The following is a 19,412-nucleotide window of genomic DNA, read 5'->3' on the forward strand; positions in this document are numbered from 1 at the left end:
CAGTATTATATCTACTCAGAAATATGAACTATCAATCAAACTCTCTAAATCGTCCTTAAAACACAGTAAAGCTCTGCCACAGAACTTAAGGTAACTGAAACATGGGTTCTGGTTATTTAACAAACTTACATGTGCTCATTCACGCATACAATGTTCATTCCTTGGCTGTACCGAGTGGAATAACCATAGACTGTATATAAGAATGGACCAACAAATCCCGTTGCTCTGGACGGAGACCAGTGAAGGCCGTTAGAAGCACTTTTCCGGTAAGCGCTGAGCGTTACTGAGCAGCCTCCAACTGAGAGAGACGACGTAAATGTGCCGTGAGCAAGCTATCTGAATGTTGTAAGTCTTCTGGTGGCTGTGCCAAGAGAAATCTCAATCATTCCCAATCTTGCAGAGACGGAGAGTGTAGGTAACATTAGTAATTAAACTTAAACAGCTAATGTGAGACGAAACTGCCTGCGCGCTTCTCCTGTACTATACGGTAATTCCTCTACTATGCGACAGTAAGTCGCGTGGTTATGACACAATCGTTAGCATATTTTTACAAAAACGCCTGCTACGGAGCCATAACGTGAGATACAAGGTAATGGAGCCTTTTATACATTGTTGTGTTTCTTTAGAAATAAACAATGGACAAATAGAGTTTTTAAACACTTCAGATGTAAAGTTATTCGCTGTCAAAGTGGCGCCAAAATGAATGGCAGTCAATGGAATGCTAACGGGGGGTGATCGCTTTGTAGCATTAAAATCCATAGGAGGTTCGCGGTCCGAGGAGAGGCTTACCCCCTTGGTTCCGAGGAGAAGCTTACCCCCTTGGTTGTGTCCTACTTGTGTCTGAGTCCTTGCTCGGTCAGTCTGCCGTTGCCTCTTTCTCTGTTCCTCCGACAATGCTTTCCTAGCTATCTGCTTCTTTTTTGCTGGCTCAGCCACGACAATAGTGTGAAAAACTCAATCGCTACCTTGTTAGCCGGTTCCTGAATGGGCATATGTGTGCAGTGCAAGGGGGTAAGCTTCTCCTCGGACCGCGAACCTCCTATGGCGCCATTTTAATGCTACAAAGCGATCACCCCCCGTTAGCATCCCATTGACTGCCATTCATTTTGACGTCACTTTGACAGAGAATAACTTTACATCTGAAGCGTTTAAAGACTCTATTTGTCCATTGTTTATTTCTCAAGAAACACGACAATGTATAAAAGGCTCCATTACCTTGTACCTCACGTTATGGCCCCGTAGCAGACGTTTTTATAAAAATAGGCAAACGATTGTGTCATAACCACGCGACTTACTGTCGCATAGTAGAGGAATTACCGTATAGTACAGGAGAAGCGCGCAGGCAGTTTCGTCTCACATTAGCTGTTTAAGTGTAATTACTAATGTTAACTATCATTTTAGTGATCAATAATTAGCCTGTGCCTATGTTATCTCCTTATATATACCTACACTCTACGTCTCTGCAAGATTGGGAATGATTGAGATTTCTCTTGGCACAGCTACCAGAAGACTTACAACTTTCAGACACGTTGCTCACGTCACATTTACGTCGTCTCTCTCAGTTGGAGGCTGCGCAGTAACGCTCAGCGCTCACCGGAAAAGTGCTTCTAACGGCCTTCACTCATACATCTGTCGGTACACGATCCGTTCTGCCTGCACGATCCGTTCTGCACATGCGCAAAATGTTCGCGCATGCGCGGTTGTACGAGGATTTACGACACTGCACGATCTGTTCCACGCTTCCGGTCGACAGCCAAGCTAACGTTAGTTTAGCTAACAGCTAATTCGGCTAACTGCTAGCTGAGACAGCATGTAATAACTTTAAAAGACCCTCAAAATAAAACTTGAAAATAAATGTTGACATATATAACAAACACCTAACATATATAACAGCTGTTACGTCAGTTCTACTTTACTTGTGCTCATTTAAAATACAATCACTCAATACTTGTCTTTATTGTTATTACTGTGAAGTCTTAATTTAGCTGTAGCCTGCTTTTCCCATTACGTTTGAGTTAACGTTATTTTAGACTGAATCTAGCTGTCAGCTAACGGTTAGCCGAATTAGCTGTTAGCTAAACTAACGTTAGCTTCCCGGTGGAGGCTAGCCATAGGCTAGCGTGGAACAGATCGTGCAGGTCGTATGGATACGTAAAACAGTATTATCTTGCGCATGTGCAGAACGGATCGTGCAGGCAGAACGGATCGTGTACCGACAACATCCATGCCTTCACTGGTCTCTGTCCAGAGCAACGGGATCTGTTGGTCCATTTTTATATACAGTCTATGGTGCAGTGCCGTGAAGCAATTCGATACATCGCGAGACCTGATATCACGTGATACTTCCTGACGCTGAGGCCGGTGGCTCGCTGGCCGAAAGTTGCAAGTGTGGTTTTTCAGCTCTCAGGCGCTAGGGGGGAGCGAGACGACTACCATTCAACTTGAAAAAAGTCATATAACCATTCCAATGACTCCGAAGCTGTTCAGTTAAGGTAAATTAAGCTGCATTGTTCCCCTCTAGGGGATCCCTTTCATCATGGTCGGAAGTCATAAAACATGTCCTAGACTACAACCTAATGTGAAATAAAGAAAAACGTTCTGTTCAAGTGTTTTTGACCATGATTTATTAGCCTAACTTGCATGATTTAACACCTCACAATTACATGTTGGAATGTTATATGGTGAAATGTTACTAAGAACTGCAGACTAGGCTACTCAAACGATTCCAATCAAAAAGTATATTTTAAAGTCGATTCTAGTCACTTCTTTTACTGTCTATGGGTTTCTCTTGGCACAGCTACCAGAAGACTTTAGAGTTTGAGGCTGCGCAGCAGCTGCGCAGTACGCTCAGCCATCACCAGGGTCTCCGTGGAAGTCTATGGCGTCGCTGTGTCCATTTATTCCACTGTCTATGGAAACAATGGATGTATAAACTATTGTCATTTACTGTGTTCCTCGTGCTATTGTATTTTTAATTAAATAATAACGTTTTGGGGGGAAAAAGAAGGAAAAAAACTTATCCGAAGCGAGGCAGTGACTCGCTACTACGCATGCGCAACACGATGATACATCTAAAAGTTATGTCACGCAAGTCTCACAACATGGCTTAATTAGGTTAAATAGTAGAGCTTCCCAATAGGTATAAGTATAAATCCAATAGAAAAGACTGCCAACCGAAATATGAGGCACCTACAGTTACTCTAAGCGGCCATAGTGTAAGCGAAGTAGGAAGTAGTCAAACGTAACTCCCAGAAGCTGTTTCATCTTTGTTTTATAGTTGGCCAAAGATTCTGGCCGAGCCGGCAGACACAACGTCACTTCCTCAAGTTATTTTCATTTGTTTGAGGCAAAGGCAAACGCCAGCAGTTATCTAGCTAGTACCTTATAAACCAAAGATAACGTTACTATTTTAACTTACAATATATCAGGGTTGAAACGGCATTACCTTTTTTTTCTGTAAACTTTTGTACCCTGAAATTATGCAAGAAATATAGCAGCTACGAAACGTGTTAGCGTCAGCAAAGACAGGAAAACGTGCGTTTGCGAGCAGAAGTAACGTTAGTTGGCTAGCTAACGTTAGCTAGCTAGAATAGGTTAATTGGCTACCTATTGTTAGCTGCCTTTTTCCTCTTACCGTTGGTGTGGTAGTGCTGGCTAGGACCTGAAGCATTAGCTAGCTGACTTACTCAGAATTGTGAACTGATGGAGTGCCCTCATCTGAACTCAAATGTGAGCTGTCCTATCGATACCTCTAGGTTCCCTAACGGTACTCCGTCTTCCTGGTGTTGCAACGGTAAGAGAAGTGTTTGTCATCCTTTCATTTAACTTTACTAAAATCGACATTAGCGGATACATACTTTACAGTGTCTGCGCGCAATAATTTGGATCCAAGCCTTAGCTGGCCCCGATACTGCCACATGCGATATAATGTAGCTATATGTCAAAACAACAGATATCACAAGGGCAGATCACAATTAACAGTCAACACACAAAGGAAACGTCCATTAAAGCAGGGCATGGTGCAGTTTTACATTTTTATAATACTTTATTCAATACATTGTACGCATTTCCTCCAGGGCAGCATTTCAGGCTCACAAATGGTTTCTTGTTTTAAACCCTGCAAAAGCAAAACACATTAGTATATTGTCTTCTTAAAATGTAACGTTACACTTCTTAATTGAGACTTAATCTTTAATCTCCAGTTTGCAGGTCTAATAAAAGTCCATGGATTTGCCTTACCTGTCTGATGGTCCATTGTGGAAGGTAAGTTGTTGTCGATTTGTTGGCAACTAAAGCTGTGCTCAGAGTAGCAAACATACCAAACTACGAACTTAACTAATGCTCTGGTGTGTCTCAGTCCTTTTAAGTCAATTATATCATTGATTCCCACACGGGTCCTTCAGGGGTTCCCCAGCTAAAAATTAAATAATTTTTTCACTACATTTTTTACTGTAATTCCATCCATAAGTAACACAATGACAGAATGTATGACTATTTTGGTCATGGGTTTCATATATTTTGTGTATTAAGACATCTTAAATCAAAAATCCTATCAGATGGGGGTCCCTTGGATAAAATCGTATTAAATAGGGGTCAGTGGTCTAATTTTTATCAGTTTAGGGGTCCTTCACATGTTCAGACGTTTGGGCACCACTGCATACAACCATGTAATGGCTGCAATACACACAGAAATATTGTAGTCAGTGTTACCTGTCTGTGTATAAAAATGGCCCTTAAAACCTGAGGTTAACAACATACACATTAAGTATTTGGCTAAAACATTCTCACAGCGCTGCGATTGTATTAGGATAGTACTGGCTAACCCCAGTTTCTGCTTCTTGTGTAATATACTTTCATTTAAGTCACAGAGCTAAGCATCTGTTTTATTCTTTGTCAGTATTTAAAAAAAACATGTAATTTACCAAGACTTAACACTGTTTTGGAAGTATTTCCAGAATCCTCAAAGACTCTTCTAATCTTATCTAATCAAACAAGGAAACATGTAATTTCCAGTTACCATCTTTGATTGGACAAAGGAATGTAGGCCAAGCTTGAAATACTATCAACACATTAGCTTGTGGTGTTTAATAACTCTGGGGTTTTCAAAGATCATCAGGGATTTTTCTCTTCAGAATAACAGATGCTCTGGTTGATGAGGAGCAGCATAGTTGTTCTCGAGATCAGAACCGCAATATCTATTTTTTGGGGCAGATTTTTTGATAAAATTTGTGAGTGTAACTTAGGCCAATACCCGTAACTGTTTAAATTAGATTATTTTCTGGTAGTTCCAGATGTTGTGTGTTATAAAGTAATCTCTTACTATATAGATACGTCAATGGACATGCAAAGAAACACTTTGAAGACAGCCAAGTCGTTGGCAGTAGTCAAAAGAAGGGTGAGAAACAGGAAAAAGAGAAATCTCATCATTCTGTCTGCATGGACTGCAGCAACTACAGCATATTTTGGTAAGTGTCCTTCAACCTATTTATTTCTACAATCTGTGACTCACTGTGGGGCCTGCAAAAAGTACAGTCATAAAAACAGTTAAAGGATTGTTAATGGTGTTGTAATGGAAACCAAATGTTTCTTTATATCATCATCACCATGAAGCCAACCAGTTACTTTGTAAGTGATCCAACATTCTTATGGTTACATGCCACAAAATGATTACGTGCTAATTACAAGCAAAAAAATGGTGATCCAAATATTATAAACTATATTGAGAAGTATTTGATGAAAATCCCTTCTGCCACATTTACACATGGTTAAATGTTGCATGCTACCACAGTGAAACAATACAGCAATTCTTATGCAAAGTTTAATGGGTCCAAATCTCAATAAGTGGATTACTTTTTTTTTTTAATATGTATATGTCTTGACTAATGTGGATTTTATAGTTACAGATGTGATGACTTTGTTGTCAATGACACCAAACTTGGGCAGGTGCAGAAAGTGAGGGAACATCTGCAGAGTTTAGAAAAGTAAGTACAAATCTCAAGAATAAAGTCTTTAAATATGTTTTTGTTTCATTGTTTAATTCTATCATCATTAGACATGTCAAAGTATGTATATAACTATTTCAAATGTACTATTAGTCTTGGTAGTTTGACAGTGTTTGACTAAAAAGGCGAATTTAAGATGTATCTGCCCAAAAAATAAAATGTTTTTCCCTCTTAAAGCTCAGCACTGATGGGTGACAGACAGAGGAAAAGAAAACTCCAGGAAAGCCCAGCTCCAGATGGAAAGTTGTTGAAAGACAGTGTAAGTGGCTGAAAAATATTATGATTGATTTTTTTTTTTTTTTTTTTTAAAGAAGCTGCCGTACGTTGCAGCCACTCCACATTTTTTAAGTCATGTTTTTTTTTTTTTTTTTTTTTTTTTTTAAATAAAAAAAGGTAAATTGAATGTATATCTTTATGCATTTCTTCTTTCTGTCAGGATGGGGCGGCTTTAGGTGCTACAGGCCTGCGGAATTTAGGCAACACTTGCTTCATGAATGCAATTCTGCAATCCCTCAGGTAAGGCTCTGCACTGAAAATGAAGAATGTTGTTGGTAAACTGGGTTTGCGGCATGATCAGTAGCTCTGCCCCTGTAGACCCAGGGCCCCACGACCAGTCATCCTTTATTAATACAGTCTCGGGCGCAGTCAGAGGAATCACACAGGGTGCTTTGAAACAAGACAGTCAAAGGATAGATTTCCCAGCCAACACACATTTTTTCTGTTTCCCAAAGGACTGGTGTGTTTTCACATTAACCTTTTTATATCAAATACATTTTTATAGTACAGCTGGCCATTTACTAAAGCATGCCATAGATTTTTGAAATAAGCAATCAGTTTTCCTAATTTCCAGGCAGCCATTAGTTTTCAGTCATAAAATCAATTTGCATGAACTTGAAATGTACCTTTTTATAAAGCTAACTTATGGCTGTGGATTTCTAGTTGTATAATAGTTGTATTTATATTATCCTTGCATGGCAACACTGGTTTCCCCATTAAAAAGTCAATAAGTAATTAAAAGAATCAGTAAATCTAAAAAGAACTGGCATGATTTGGATAAGGGACAGCAATAATGTAATATAGATTGATTTTTCTGCAATAAAAAGCCAAAACATCTTATATGTAAAGGGCTTTATAGTAATGTACTCTGTTCCTTTCTAACACAGTGTGCTTAGGCCACTCACGCTTATTTACGGATGTTCCTGCCTGCTATATTTTTTGCTAATTTTCGGTGTCAAAACTGTTAATACAAAATCATGTTTCTTGACAGCAACATCGAGCAGTTCAGCTGTTATTTCAAGGAGTTGCCTGCAGTGGCTCTACGCAGTGGTAAGACGGCAGGAAGAAGGATGTACCACACCCGAAGCCAAGGGGACAACAGTGTGTAAGGTCCTCTTCTGTAGGAGGGAGGTTTCATGGACAGAGTGCATTAATCTAAAAAAATATTTTCAACAAATATAAAATTGACAAAATTGTTATTTGTCAGTGATCATGGAAGATGACTGTTTCAGAAATATTTTCTTAGAGAGGCATTATCATCACAATGTACCAAGGTTATTATAGTTTTGCATTTTTCATTAGTTTTTATTTTTATTTAGTTTTGACTTTTTGTTTTCAAATTCAGTTTAGTTTTAATTAGTTTTTAAAGCAGGTTTGCTAGTTTAGTTTTTATTTTTTGAAAATGCTTAGTTTTAGTTTAGTTTTTATTAGTTTTAGTCTTTTTTTGTAATATGGGTTATTTGTCGGGGGATTCAAAGAGGTCAGAAAAAGTATTGTGTAATAATAACTCAACAAAAACATCATACAATTTTAGAAATATGTATTCACAATGTATTCAACAATAACACCAGTACATAAAACGTAGCCTACATATGGTCATAAATATGTAAACAGTCTACACAAGACGCCGCAGTAAGTGCAAAATGTGTAAGTGACGTGTTCCAGGAAAAAAACCTAAATAGCCAACAGACTAAAGAAGACATACATGAACAGGTGTTTTGAACTTTGGTTCGAGTAAAGTGGCGAACTTTTTGAAGTCAATCAACTCTCACAGTTGTGTAGACATCCCAGTATCAATCCACATATTAACCCACGCTTCCTCCCGCTTTTGGTGTTCCTGCGTATTTACTAACCAGCAGCTATCGGGTCGCCGGTGAAAGCCCTCCTATGTGTTCTCTGTCCTGCTGTTGTCTCTGTCATGCTGCCTGGCCCTGTATCCATGCCCTGTACCGGGGTTAGCTTCTGTTTCGGGGAAAGGAGGCTTTGCGGTCTCCTTTACCTTGTTATGGTAAGCTAGGTTAGCCTCCTAGCTTGTGTGTGCTTCTCAAATGTACTTTCAAATTCGTGGGATTTTTCCCTGTAATAAAGCATCCACATATTTTACCACCTTCCCCTGCAAGGCAGTTGCTTTTATCTGACACAGTCATAATCAAATAGGACTGCCACTTTCTTCCGACTTTCGGTACCGCAATGATGCCAGGCGAGGGGCATGGACTATGTTGTGTTCAATTTGACATGGAATGTCGGAATTTCTGGGTTCCCAGTCGGAAACTCTACATGTCTACGGGAAATGTTATGGTCGGAAAGATAACATTATTTGCTCTATGAAAGACATCGACAAAGACGAAAACTAAGGATATTTACTCGATAATTTTATTTTAGTTAGTTTTGCAAACAGACATTACAGTTTTAGTTTAGTTATCTCGTTTTAATTTTTATTTCAGTTAACGACTGTTCACTGACACCTAGTTTTCGTTATTTCGTTCATTTTCGTTAACGATTACAAACTTGCAGTGTACTTAAAGGTGGAGATTTTCAACTCTTATATAATGCTGGATAGTAATTGGATCACATTTTAATTTAATCTGCAACGTTGTCTGTCAGGTAAATGTTTTCTACTGAAGAACAAGTACACAGTAAGTCAGTAGTATAGGCCTATGGTTGCATATTAAGTGCTTTGGGGGCCTTCTGTGAGTCATTTCGGAGTAAAGCGGTTCTTGAGAAAGCTGCAAGCAGCAATACAGGAGACCAAGCAATCAGCCCATTCCAAACAGACCTGTTTTGAACGGGCACTGCACTACTACAATGAATGACCAGAAAAAAACACTGTACATTGTAATGTAATCTGACAAGGTTGTTTGTGTTTGTGTGTCAAGTATTTATAAGTCTTGGTGTCTTATGTAAACTTAGTTTTACCCATAGAGTATTAGACAGGCTTAAGATGTTGATTGTCCCCGGTTGTGCTGCAGGGTAACAGGGTTGCTTTATGTTGAACAGGTCTTTGGTGGAGGAGTTCAGGAAAACCCTTTGTTCCCTGTGGCAAGGAAGCCAGACGGCCTTCAGTCCAGACTCCTTATTTTATGCTATATGGAAAATCATGCCAAGTTTCAGGTATGCCAACAGAGTATTTGCCAGAATTAAGCTCATTATGCTGGAGCAATAAACGATTTACTTCTTAGTTCTGTTTTCTGTCAATTTGCTTAAAGGGGTACTCGCTGATTTTAAACCAGCATACAATGCCCACACTAAGATGGCACAGAGCTGGATTTGAATCGAAATATCTCTTTAAGTGTAGCATATTATAGTCAAGATATTATCGAAGATGCATTAAGCATCACAGACTGAAACTATTGTGATTTATCACACTAATGCCATTTAAATCTGTGTTTTTGTGTCCAGAGGCTATCAGCAGCAGGATGCACATGAGTTCATGCGTTACCTGCTGGACCACCTCCACAGGGAGCTCCAGTACAGTCGCAACGGGGCATCTCATTCACTCTCACCTCAGGATGGGGTCAGACTTTCCACTGCGGAAGGCAAATGCTGCATGTAAGCCCATGCAACCTTACAATTTTTGTTGAATGTGTTTCTGCCACGTGCGCCGAGCACTTTTCTGCAAGTAGCCAGACAGTGGGACATTGAACATAGACTGCAAACTTATGGTGCACACAACATGATTGCAGCGGCCAGGCAACTCCCGTTCCAGCATATGCCTCGCGTCGCACATAGCCTCCACCAAGTCAGTTTCTCTCACACTTTTGTTTCTTTTTTTTTTTTATTAATTTTTTGTATCACCCTGCTTTGATCCCACTTAGTAGAAAGGGGTGTTTTTGTGAGCCTTTATTTTCCCACATGTGAGGTGCATATTTGTTCGCCCCCATGTTGATAAGAGCATTAAAAACTTGAACAAATATCCCCTTTTAAAGTACATTTAGAACAGATAAAAAAGTGTGATTAATTAGTGATCAATTGTAAGTTAACTATGAACATTCATGCGATTAATTGCGATTCAATATTTCAATTGATTGACAGCCCCAATTAAAACTGCTTTATGTTGAACAGAAATGGGACTGCCAGTGTGGTCACATCCAATTTTGGTGGCATACTTCAGAATGAAGTCAACTGTCTGATATGTGGAACAGAATCTCGGAAGTTTGATCCATTTCTTGGTAAGACAACAACCTTTGTTAGTGAACAGCCAGATACAGCAAGTTGAAAAAAGACTCAGTATTTTTTCTCTTTTTTTAATGAAAAAGAAAGAATGCAAACAGTTACTAAAGGACATATAATTAAAGCACTAAGAGGTATGAGATCATTTATTTCCACTCTTTTTCACTCAGATCTGTCTTTGGACATTCCCAGCCAGTTCAGACAAAAGAGAAGTAAGGACCAGGAGCCAGGGCCGACCTGCACTTTACGTGGTAAGTTTTCCACTGTCAGAGGTAATGACTCATTAGACTTCTTTTTTTTTTGGTGGCAGTTTTAGTTTCTAATTCTGTACTCCTGAGATTAATGGCCCCATTTTCTATTATTTGGTTTTTCTTTTAGACTGCGTACGTAGCTTCACTGACCTGGAAGAACTTGATGAAACAGAGCTGTACTATTGCCATAAGTGTAAAAAACGACAGAAATCCACAAAGAAGTTCTGGATCCAGAAGCTGCCAAAGGTAGAGACAGAAATTCTCAATCCTTTTTATTAACAATTTACTCATTTGAAAGTGTATTGCATGCAAGTAAAGTAGTTGGGAAAATGTTGTGTTTGGGTATAATTGGATTGGTTTTATTTCCTGTATTATTAGGTTTTGTGTCTGCACCTTAAAAGGTTTCACTGGACGGCCTTTTTGAGAAACAAGGTGGATACCTATGTGGAATTTCCACTGAAAGGCATGGACATGAGAGGCTACTTACTTGAGGTGAGCTCAAAACAGAGAAATCACAGAATTTCACAATGTAGTTTTTAAATTGTATATTTGAAATCAGTCTAAAAAATATGAAAAAACAAGGAATAATATATATTTATTATTATATATATATTAAAAAAAAAAAATATATATATATATATATATAATCGGAGGCCAGCTGTGCCCTTTCAAAATTAGCTGCAGTTTTGCAAAATAAATAAACATCCTCACAAAAACTTGTATCAATAAGCCATCCCTGCTTTTCTGTGTCTGATGTTATTAAAATTCCAGGAGAAATACAAGTTTGGCGAAATGTTCATAGTTTACATTACCTCAGTTATACTTATAGACAACACCACAATACCACAAGAATTTAGAGTGCTTGTGCTAAATTCAAACCTTCGTAATGAAGAGGTATGGTTTGGTAACTGAAAATGAATCAAGACACTAGTCACACCATGGAAAGATCTCAAGCGAAATACTGACAGCTGACTTGGTAATGCATGTGAAATATGAACTAAAATGGCTGCATTATAAGTTGGGCACAAGCAGTGGAGCCGCAGACAGCATGAAGAAAAGACTTTTTAAAATATAGATATAGACAGTCTTTTTATATACATAAATTACAATTGCTCCTTTGCCAAACTGGTGATTAAGTTAAACTGAATTTTCCTCTTAGTCAGCTGATGATGGATTTATATCCACAGAGAAAAAAAACGTTTTGCGAGTTGACAACCAGAGAAATCAATGTTGGCCTCTGCTGTCTGACCAGAGATACACTACATCTAGAAAATAATGGGAATTGTCTTAAAATTCCATCATGTACACACTAATAGAGCTGAAACAATCAATTAGATCAGCATTAAATTATTCGGCAACTATCTGGATAGTTGATTAAATGTCAGTCTTTGTTTTAAAGGTGCTCTAAGCGATGTCATGTGTTTTTTAGGCTACAACATTTTTTGTCACATAAAGCAAACATCTCCTCACTATCCGCTAGCTGCCTGTCCCCTGAACACACTGTAAAATAAAACGCGGTCTCTGTAGACAGCCCAGGCTCCACAAACGCCAACAAAAACAAACTGGCCAACCTGCACCATGAAACATAACAGTCTTCCAGCGTTCCAGCCAATAACCGACAAGAAGGATTTGGGGGAGGAGGGAGGGGCGAGCTAGCCTCCTTTTTGAAAATACTTTGAACGTCAGCAAGAACGGCTGTCACCCAACATCGCTTAGAGCACCTTTAAGCAAAAATGCTTAAAATTCAAATGTGAGGATTTGCTGGTTTTCTTAGTTTTCTATGAGAACTGATGCTGTTGGTCGGACAATACAAGACATTTGAAGACGTCAATTTAGGCTTTGGGACGGCATATTTCAGTTTTCTAACATTTTATAGACTAAATGAGTAATTGAGAAAATAGTTGTTTTTTTTTTTGGTTTGTTTTTTTCGGCCTTTATTTATACAGGACAGCTGAAGACATGAAAGGGGAGAGAGAGGGGGAATGACATGCAGCAAAGGGCCGCAGATCGGAGTCCAACCTGGGCCCGCTGCGTTGAGGAGTAAACCTCTATATATGGGCGCACGCTCTACCAACTGAGCTGTTCGGACGCCCATTGAGAAAATAGTTGACCGGTTAATCAATAATGGAAATAATCTTGTTGAGAGTTTGATTGTGATAAAGGGAGAAAGAAATGTAAATGTTAAATTTAAGGATGAACTGTAATGGGCAAATCAGTTACCATCTGTACCACCATCTGTAGTGCATTTATTATTTACTATTTGGATCACTGGGGGATACTTGCATTAGTGACCGATCTGCAACCAGCCATATAGGCATAGACAGTATATAAGAAGGCCCGCACTTGTTTCCATGACTGTGTTTGGCATTCCTGCTGCTGATGTAATTTTGATTGGTTAGTTGTGTAGAGCATGTAATGTACTTAGGCCATTCTGTGTCAAAGACATGGATTGTATTTTTGTTTTTTGTTTTTTTACTTTATTGTGTAAATCATATGATACAGACTACTGTAAAAATAGTGGACGCAGCATCTGTGACGTCACCCATTGGTTTTTGGACTGCTGTTTTGAAGCCTCGAGTTTTGGTTGGTTGACGATTTTTGAGAGGGGGGAGCTGAAGAGGATGAGGCGGCCAAGCCTGTGTTGTTTAAGGTTGCAATGGTGCCACGTTAAGCTAATGCCAAAGGGGGAAAGTTGTAGATTTTCAACCCTTCTGAAGCGAGTCGTCCAGCGGAGATTTACCGGCGGGTGAACGCGGACCTCTGGGTACTGCCACAGAAAATCGGCAAACTTTCTCTTACATTACCAGCTAGCGGTAGCTAGCTAACTTGGTTGGCATAACGCTGAACAAGACATTTTTAGGCGACAAAATGTTCCAATTAACTTTCCAATTAACCCTATAGCAAGGTCGAGGCTATTTTAATGTACACAGCCTACACACATTATGAAAATGTTTAATGAGGTAATAAATCAAGTGAGAAAAAGGGTTATTTTCCCATAGACTTCTATAGTAACAGACTTCTTTTTGCAACCAGTGGAGTCGCCCCCTGCTGAAAATTAGAAGAAGAGTTAAGAATGCAGGTTTAAGGTACTTCCGCATTGGCTTCACTTTTCAGGCCCGGAAGCTTTGTCTGTCATTTTTACAGTCTATGGTCTAAGGTCAGAGCGTTTACCCTCTGAAGTGTCTGAACTGATGCCTCCAGGGGCACTGTTCGACAGCAATTCTGTTATCTGTTAAACTCTGAGTGGAGTTTGTAGTGTAAACTTGAGTTTCCTATGAAATTATTCCTGTTTGTTGTCATTCTTTAAGTTTTATCGTATTGGAGTTGGTGGAGCCTCTCGTCCTTCTGTCCTCTGTCGTGCTGACTCTGTAACTACCAAGGTTTTTGGGAATTTAAGAATACCATCATTTTCATGTGAAACCTTTCTGACTTTTATGTTTGAGACCTCTGGCTTGCATACATGTCCAGCTGCTAAGTGTCTCCTTTTAAGTTGTAAATCTTTGAGGAATGATGTTTTGGTTGGAATTGAGAGCCCAGAAAAGAAGTATCTTATCTTGTTTTTTTTATGTTTGCAGCCAGATAATTCATTACCGGAAAGCTGCCTGTATGACCTTGTTGCTGTTGTAGTCCATCATGGATCTGGGTGAGTAGATGAAGTACCCCTATTTAAATACACAGACGGAGAAGTTGAAATTAATGTCTGTCTGTCTGTCTGTCTGTCTGTCTGTCTGTCTGTCTGTCTGTCTGATCTACAGTGAGGAAAATAAGTATTTGAACACCCTGCTATTTTGCAAGTTCTCCCACTTAGAAATCATGGAGGTGTCTGAAATTGTCATCGTAGGTGCATGTCCACTGTGTGAGACATAATCTAAAAAAAGAAAAAATCCAGAAATCACAATATATGATTTTTGAACTATTTATTTGTATGATACAGCTGCAAATAAGTATTTGAACACCTGTCTATCAGCTAGAATTCTGACCCTCAAAGACCTGTTAGTCTGCCTTTAAAATGTCCACCTCCACTCCATTTATTATCCTAAATTCGATGCACCTATTTGAGGTCGTTAGCTGCATAAAGACACCTGTCCACCCCATACAATCAGTAAGAATCCAACTACTAACATGGCCAAGACCAAAGAGCTGTCCAAAGACACTAGAGACAAAATTGTACACCTCCACAAGGCTGGAAAGGGCTACGGGGAAATTGCCAAGCAGCTTGGTGAAAAAAGGTCCACTGTTGGAGCAATCATTAGAAAATGGAAGAAGCTAAACATGACTGTCAATCTCCCTCGGACTGGGGCTCCATGCAAGATCTCACCTCGTGGGGTCTCAATGATCCTAAGAAAGGTGAGAAATCAGCCCAGAACTACACGGGAGGAGCTGGTCAATGACCTGAAAAGAGCTGGGACCACCGTTTCCAAGGTTACTGTTGGTAATACACTAAGACGTCATGGTTTGAAATCATGCATGGCACGGAAGGTTCCCCTGCTTAAACCAGCACATGTCAAGGCCCGTCTTAAGTTTGCCAATGACCATTTGGATGATCCAGAGGAGTCATGGGAGAAAGTCATGTGGTCAGATGAGACCAAAATAGAACTTTTTGGTCATAATTCCACTAACCGTGTTTGGAGGAAGAAGAATGATGAGTACCATCCCAAGAACACCATCCCTACTGTGAAGCATGGGGGTGGTAGCATCATGCTTTGGGGGTGTTTTTCTGCACATGGGACAGGGCGACTGCACTGTATTAAGGAGAGGATGACCGGGGCCATGTATTGCGAGATTTTGGGGAACAACCTCCTTCCCTCAGTTAGACCATTGAAGATGGGTCGAGGCTGGGTCTTCCAACATGACAATGACCCGAAGCACACAGCCAGGATAACCAAGGAGTGGCTCTGTAAGAAGCATATCAAGGTTCTGGCGTGGCCTAGCCAGTCTCCAGACCTAAACCCAATAGAGAATCTTTGGAGGGAGCTCAAACTCTGTGTTTCTCAGCGACAGCCCAGAAACCTGACTGATCTAGAGAAGATCTGTGTGGAGGAGTGGGCCAAAATCCCTCCTGCAGTGTGTGCAAACCTGGTGAAAAACTACAGGAAACGTTTGACCTCTGTAATTGCAAACAAAGGATACTGTACCAAATATTAACATTGATTTTCTCAGGTGTTCAAATACTTATTTGCAGCTGTATCATACAAATAAATAGTTAAAAAATCATACATTGTGATTTCTGGATTTTTTTTTTAGATTGTCTCTCACAGTGGACATGCACCTACGATGACAATTTCAGACCCCTCCATGATTTCTAAGTGGGAGAACTTGCAAAATAGCAAGGTGTTCAAATACTTATTTTCCTCACTGTATCGATCTATCGGTGTTTTCCATCCATCTATCGGTGTTTCCATCCATCTATCGGTGTTTTCCATCCATCTATCGTGTTTTCTATCTATCTATCTATCTATCTATCTATCTATCTATCCATCTATTCCATCTATTCCATCTATCTATCGGTGTTTTCCATCTATCTATCGGTGTTTTCTATCTATCTATCTATCTATCTATCTATTCCATCTATTCCATCTATTCCATCTATCGGTGTTTTCCATCTATCTATCGGTGTTTTCCATCTATCTATCGGTGTTTTCCATCTATCTATCGTGTTTTCCATCTATCTATCGGTGTTTTCTATCTATCTATCGGTGTTTTCTATCTATCTATCGGTGTTTTCCATCTATCTATCGGTGTTTTCCATCTATCTATCGTGTTTTCCATCTATCTATCGGTGTTTTCCATCTATCTAGGAGTCGATAGGTGTTTTCCCCCTGGAGAAGAAAAAAAGTTTAACATTCAACTAGGAATCTAAACATTGTCATCTGCCGACCAGCTCTGCCTACCAAAGTTGGCTGTCAGTCACCTATTTGCTGTATAAACAATTAAGATGCAATTTTGTAGAAAAGCTGCAGTTTAACAAGTAGTTCATGTAGCCACTAAACTCTGAAAGGCATTAACACGGAGAGTCCTTGAAAAATGCATTAAGGTATGCCAATAATTGTTTATCAAACTGCTGCTGTTTTACATTTTGGCCTCTAGGTGGCAATGTTGCACTGCAGAGCTGATGGTGTCCCTCTCACTTCAGCAGCAATACATGCAGTCTTGTAAAAAGCCAGACAGCAGAAGGTGATATGTGTGTCTGTGTTCACAGGGTTGGATCAGGACATTATACAGCATATGGCAGCCACGAGGGTCGATGGTACCACTTCAACGACAGCACCGTGACTCTGACCAATGAGGACACAGTGAGGAAGGCCAAGGCCTACATCCTCTTCTACGTGGAGAGGACTGAACAGGGGGCCTCAGACAAGACGGCCAGGAACAAGCCTGCTGTGGACACAGCAGCCATGGACAGTGGTCCCTCAGAAGCAGATGCTCAGGACAAGGCTGCAGCAGCAGACACGGTTGCCACAGACATGGTTTTAATGGATGTGCCAGCCTCACACATGAATACCCAGGACGTGGCAGCCCCAGATAATGCTGCATTGGAAAATGTGGGTGAAGACATGACTGAACTGCATAAAGCCGACACAGCTTCAGTGGAGGCTGCGACAGATAGGGATACCTCAGACAAGGCTGCAAGAGAGGAAGCCAGCCAAGCTATACAAGCCGTTGCACAATGATTCTGTCAGATTGCCTCAGACCAGCTCCTCACTCAATTTTGTCTTCACCTCAATCACATTTTTCACAGTGCTTGATTTTAAATAGTTAATTTCCACGTTTAATGTATGCAAGTGCAACTATTTAGTTGTTTATGACCTGCTTGACAGCATCATGTATAATTTGCTGCTTGGGTTTTGTTAATATGACTTTTTGTGTTTATTTCCTTGATGTTGTATCCCTGAGTTGAGGTAGACTTCTCTGTATGTAATAGATTCCAAAGGTTTAAGATAATTAACTAAAGCTGTAGCCTTGGAAAACCTCAGTTGGTCCAATGTTTAGCCTAGACTGAAGAGATTGATTGTGTCAAGACACTGTCATTGTAACAATATTTGGAGTTTCTATTGTTTTTAAAGTTTCTAATTTTGTAATTTCCACCTCTTGAAAACCTCGTAGTTTTGTTTTCCAGTTATTTGGGAAGATTTTAGGATATAGAATGCAATGCATTTATTGACTGACAAGTGCTAATTAGGGCTTTAGAAAGTTGTTTTAACTTGTTGACCAGAACCAATGTGAAAGAAATGATCATTCTTAAATAGTTTTGTTTGTCTGTATTGATGCTGGAGTTTAATTCGTCATTTTACGTTGATCTGAAATGGGCTTAGAAACAGGCCGAGGAAATTCTCTTTTAAAAACATGTATCGGACAAAGTTAACATGACAAAATACAATGGATAATCTTTTTCAAATATTTGATTTTCTTTTCTTTTTTTTTATCTGTGGAAAAAAAAAAAAAAACCTTGCCTTTTCTGATCCACTAGGTGCTAATGTCTGCTTTTAGTAATCTTAAGTGGCAGAAGCTCCCATTATTATTTAAATTACTAAAGTCAGAATAATAAGACAATAATGCCACCACATTCTCATAAGGAAAAGTCTCCCTTAAAGTCCAAGTGGAGTTTATTTGTGATTCACCTTTGAATAGGATTCAAATTTGTGAACTATAAAATTAATAACTAGAAAAATATTGAAACATTTATACAATTGACTAGTGTTCACTGATTTTAGTTTGCGGTTTGATAGATTAAACTGTTATTGTTAGTTATTGTAGAGCTGAAACAATAAGTAGGTCAACAGAAAATTGATACGCAACTGTTTTGATAATCTACTAGGCATTGAAGTCATTCTTTAAGCAAAAATGCCAAACCTTTAATGGTTCTTGGTTCTTAAATGTGAGCATTTACTGTGTACTTGTCTTGCTTATTACGCCTGGGTTTTAGACAGCTCTTCAGACAAAAAAATGATTTGAAGACTATCTTGGGGTCTAGGAAATTGTGATGGTGTATTTTTCACTTCGTTTTTTTACCAAACATTTAATCAATTAGTCAGGAAAATAATTGGCAGATTCATTAATGATGAAAATAATTATAAGTTGCAGCTCTAAATTAAAGACAAACAAAACTCTAAAATGCACTTCTATGCCTATAATTCTCTCAGCATATATACTGTTGCTTTAAACTTTGAAAGCCAATTTGAAATAAAAAAAACTATTTTACCATATTTGCACAATTTGATGTACATGTTAGTAACTGTACTTTCATATGTCAAGCTGGACACGTGCACACCAGAAGGTACATTGTTTATCCCCAACACCCTTATGTCTTGTAATAGAAAACAGCATTTGATATGTCCAAGTACAACCTTGAAGCAGAGAGAGCAACATTTTTAGTAAGCCTTTTTTGTGTTGTTTTCCTCTTCCCTTTAGCGAACATTTCCGTCCACACACACACATAAACACACACACACACACACTCATAAAAGCTCCCCTCGGGACACGTGCCAGCCAGTCAGCCTCCTCTTTCAGGCAGGAACAAGCACTCCTGTATGATGATGAACAGCTGCTCTTCCTCTCCTGCTCACAGGTGGCTCTGGGCTCGCTACTCTGTCCCCATTAATGACACTTCCCCCCCCCCCCCCCCCCTCATTTTATTTTCCTCGTGGAGAGGCTAGATCACAGCTGCTAATAATAAGCTCACATTACTTTTTTTGTTTGTCAGATCAGAGGTCTG

General features: G+C 39.4%; 1 protein-coding gene across 2 annotated transcripts; it reads left to right on the forward strand.

Annotated features, from left to right (window-relative positions):
- Nucleotides 1–3,211: 3,211 nt before the first annotated feature.
- Nucleotides 3,212–18,912, forward strand: usp3 (ubiquitin specific peptidase 3). 2 transcript variants are annotated; one of them, XM_031282762.2, is made up of 16 exons: nucleotides 3,215–3,793; nucleotides 4,203–4,263; nucleotides 5,328–5,465; nucleotides 5,898–5,981; nucleotides 6,180–6,261; nucleotides 6,439–6,518; nucleotides 7,270–7,383; nucleotides 9,276–9,389; nucleotides 9,678–9,827; nucleotides 10,341–10,447; nucleotides 10,619–10,699; nucleotides 10,827–10,945; nucleotides 11,078–11,191; nucleotides 14,275–14,342; nucleotides 16,899–17,072; nucleotides 17,103–18,912. In XM_031282762.2, exons 1-16 carry the CDS (start codon nucleotides 3,703–3,705, stop codon nucleotides 17,368–17,370), a joined length of 1,845 nt encoding a protein of 614 aa, XP_031138622.1. In that variant the 5' UTR covers nucleotides 3,215–3,702; the 3' UTR covers nucleotides 17,371–18,912. The 2 variants fall into 2 exon arrangements, with proteins under 2 accessions (XP_031138621.1, XP_031138622.1); XM_031282761.2 differs by having other exon boundaries at nucleotides 3,212–3,793; nucleotides 16,899–18,912.
- The last annotated feature ends 500 nt before the right edge of the window (nucleotides 18,913–19,412 follow it).

This window comes from Sander lucioperca, chromosome 7, assembly GCF_008315115.2.
Source record: "Sander lucioperca isolate FBNREF2018 chromosome 7, SLUC_FBN_1.2, whole genome shotgun sequence".
Taxonomy (NCBI): Eukaryota; Metazoa; Chordata; class Actinopteri; order Perciformes; family Percidae; genus Sander; species Sander lucioperca.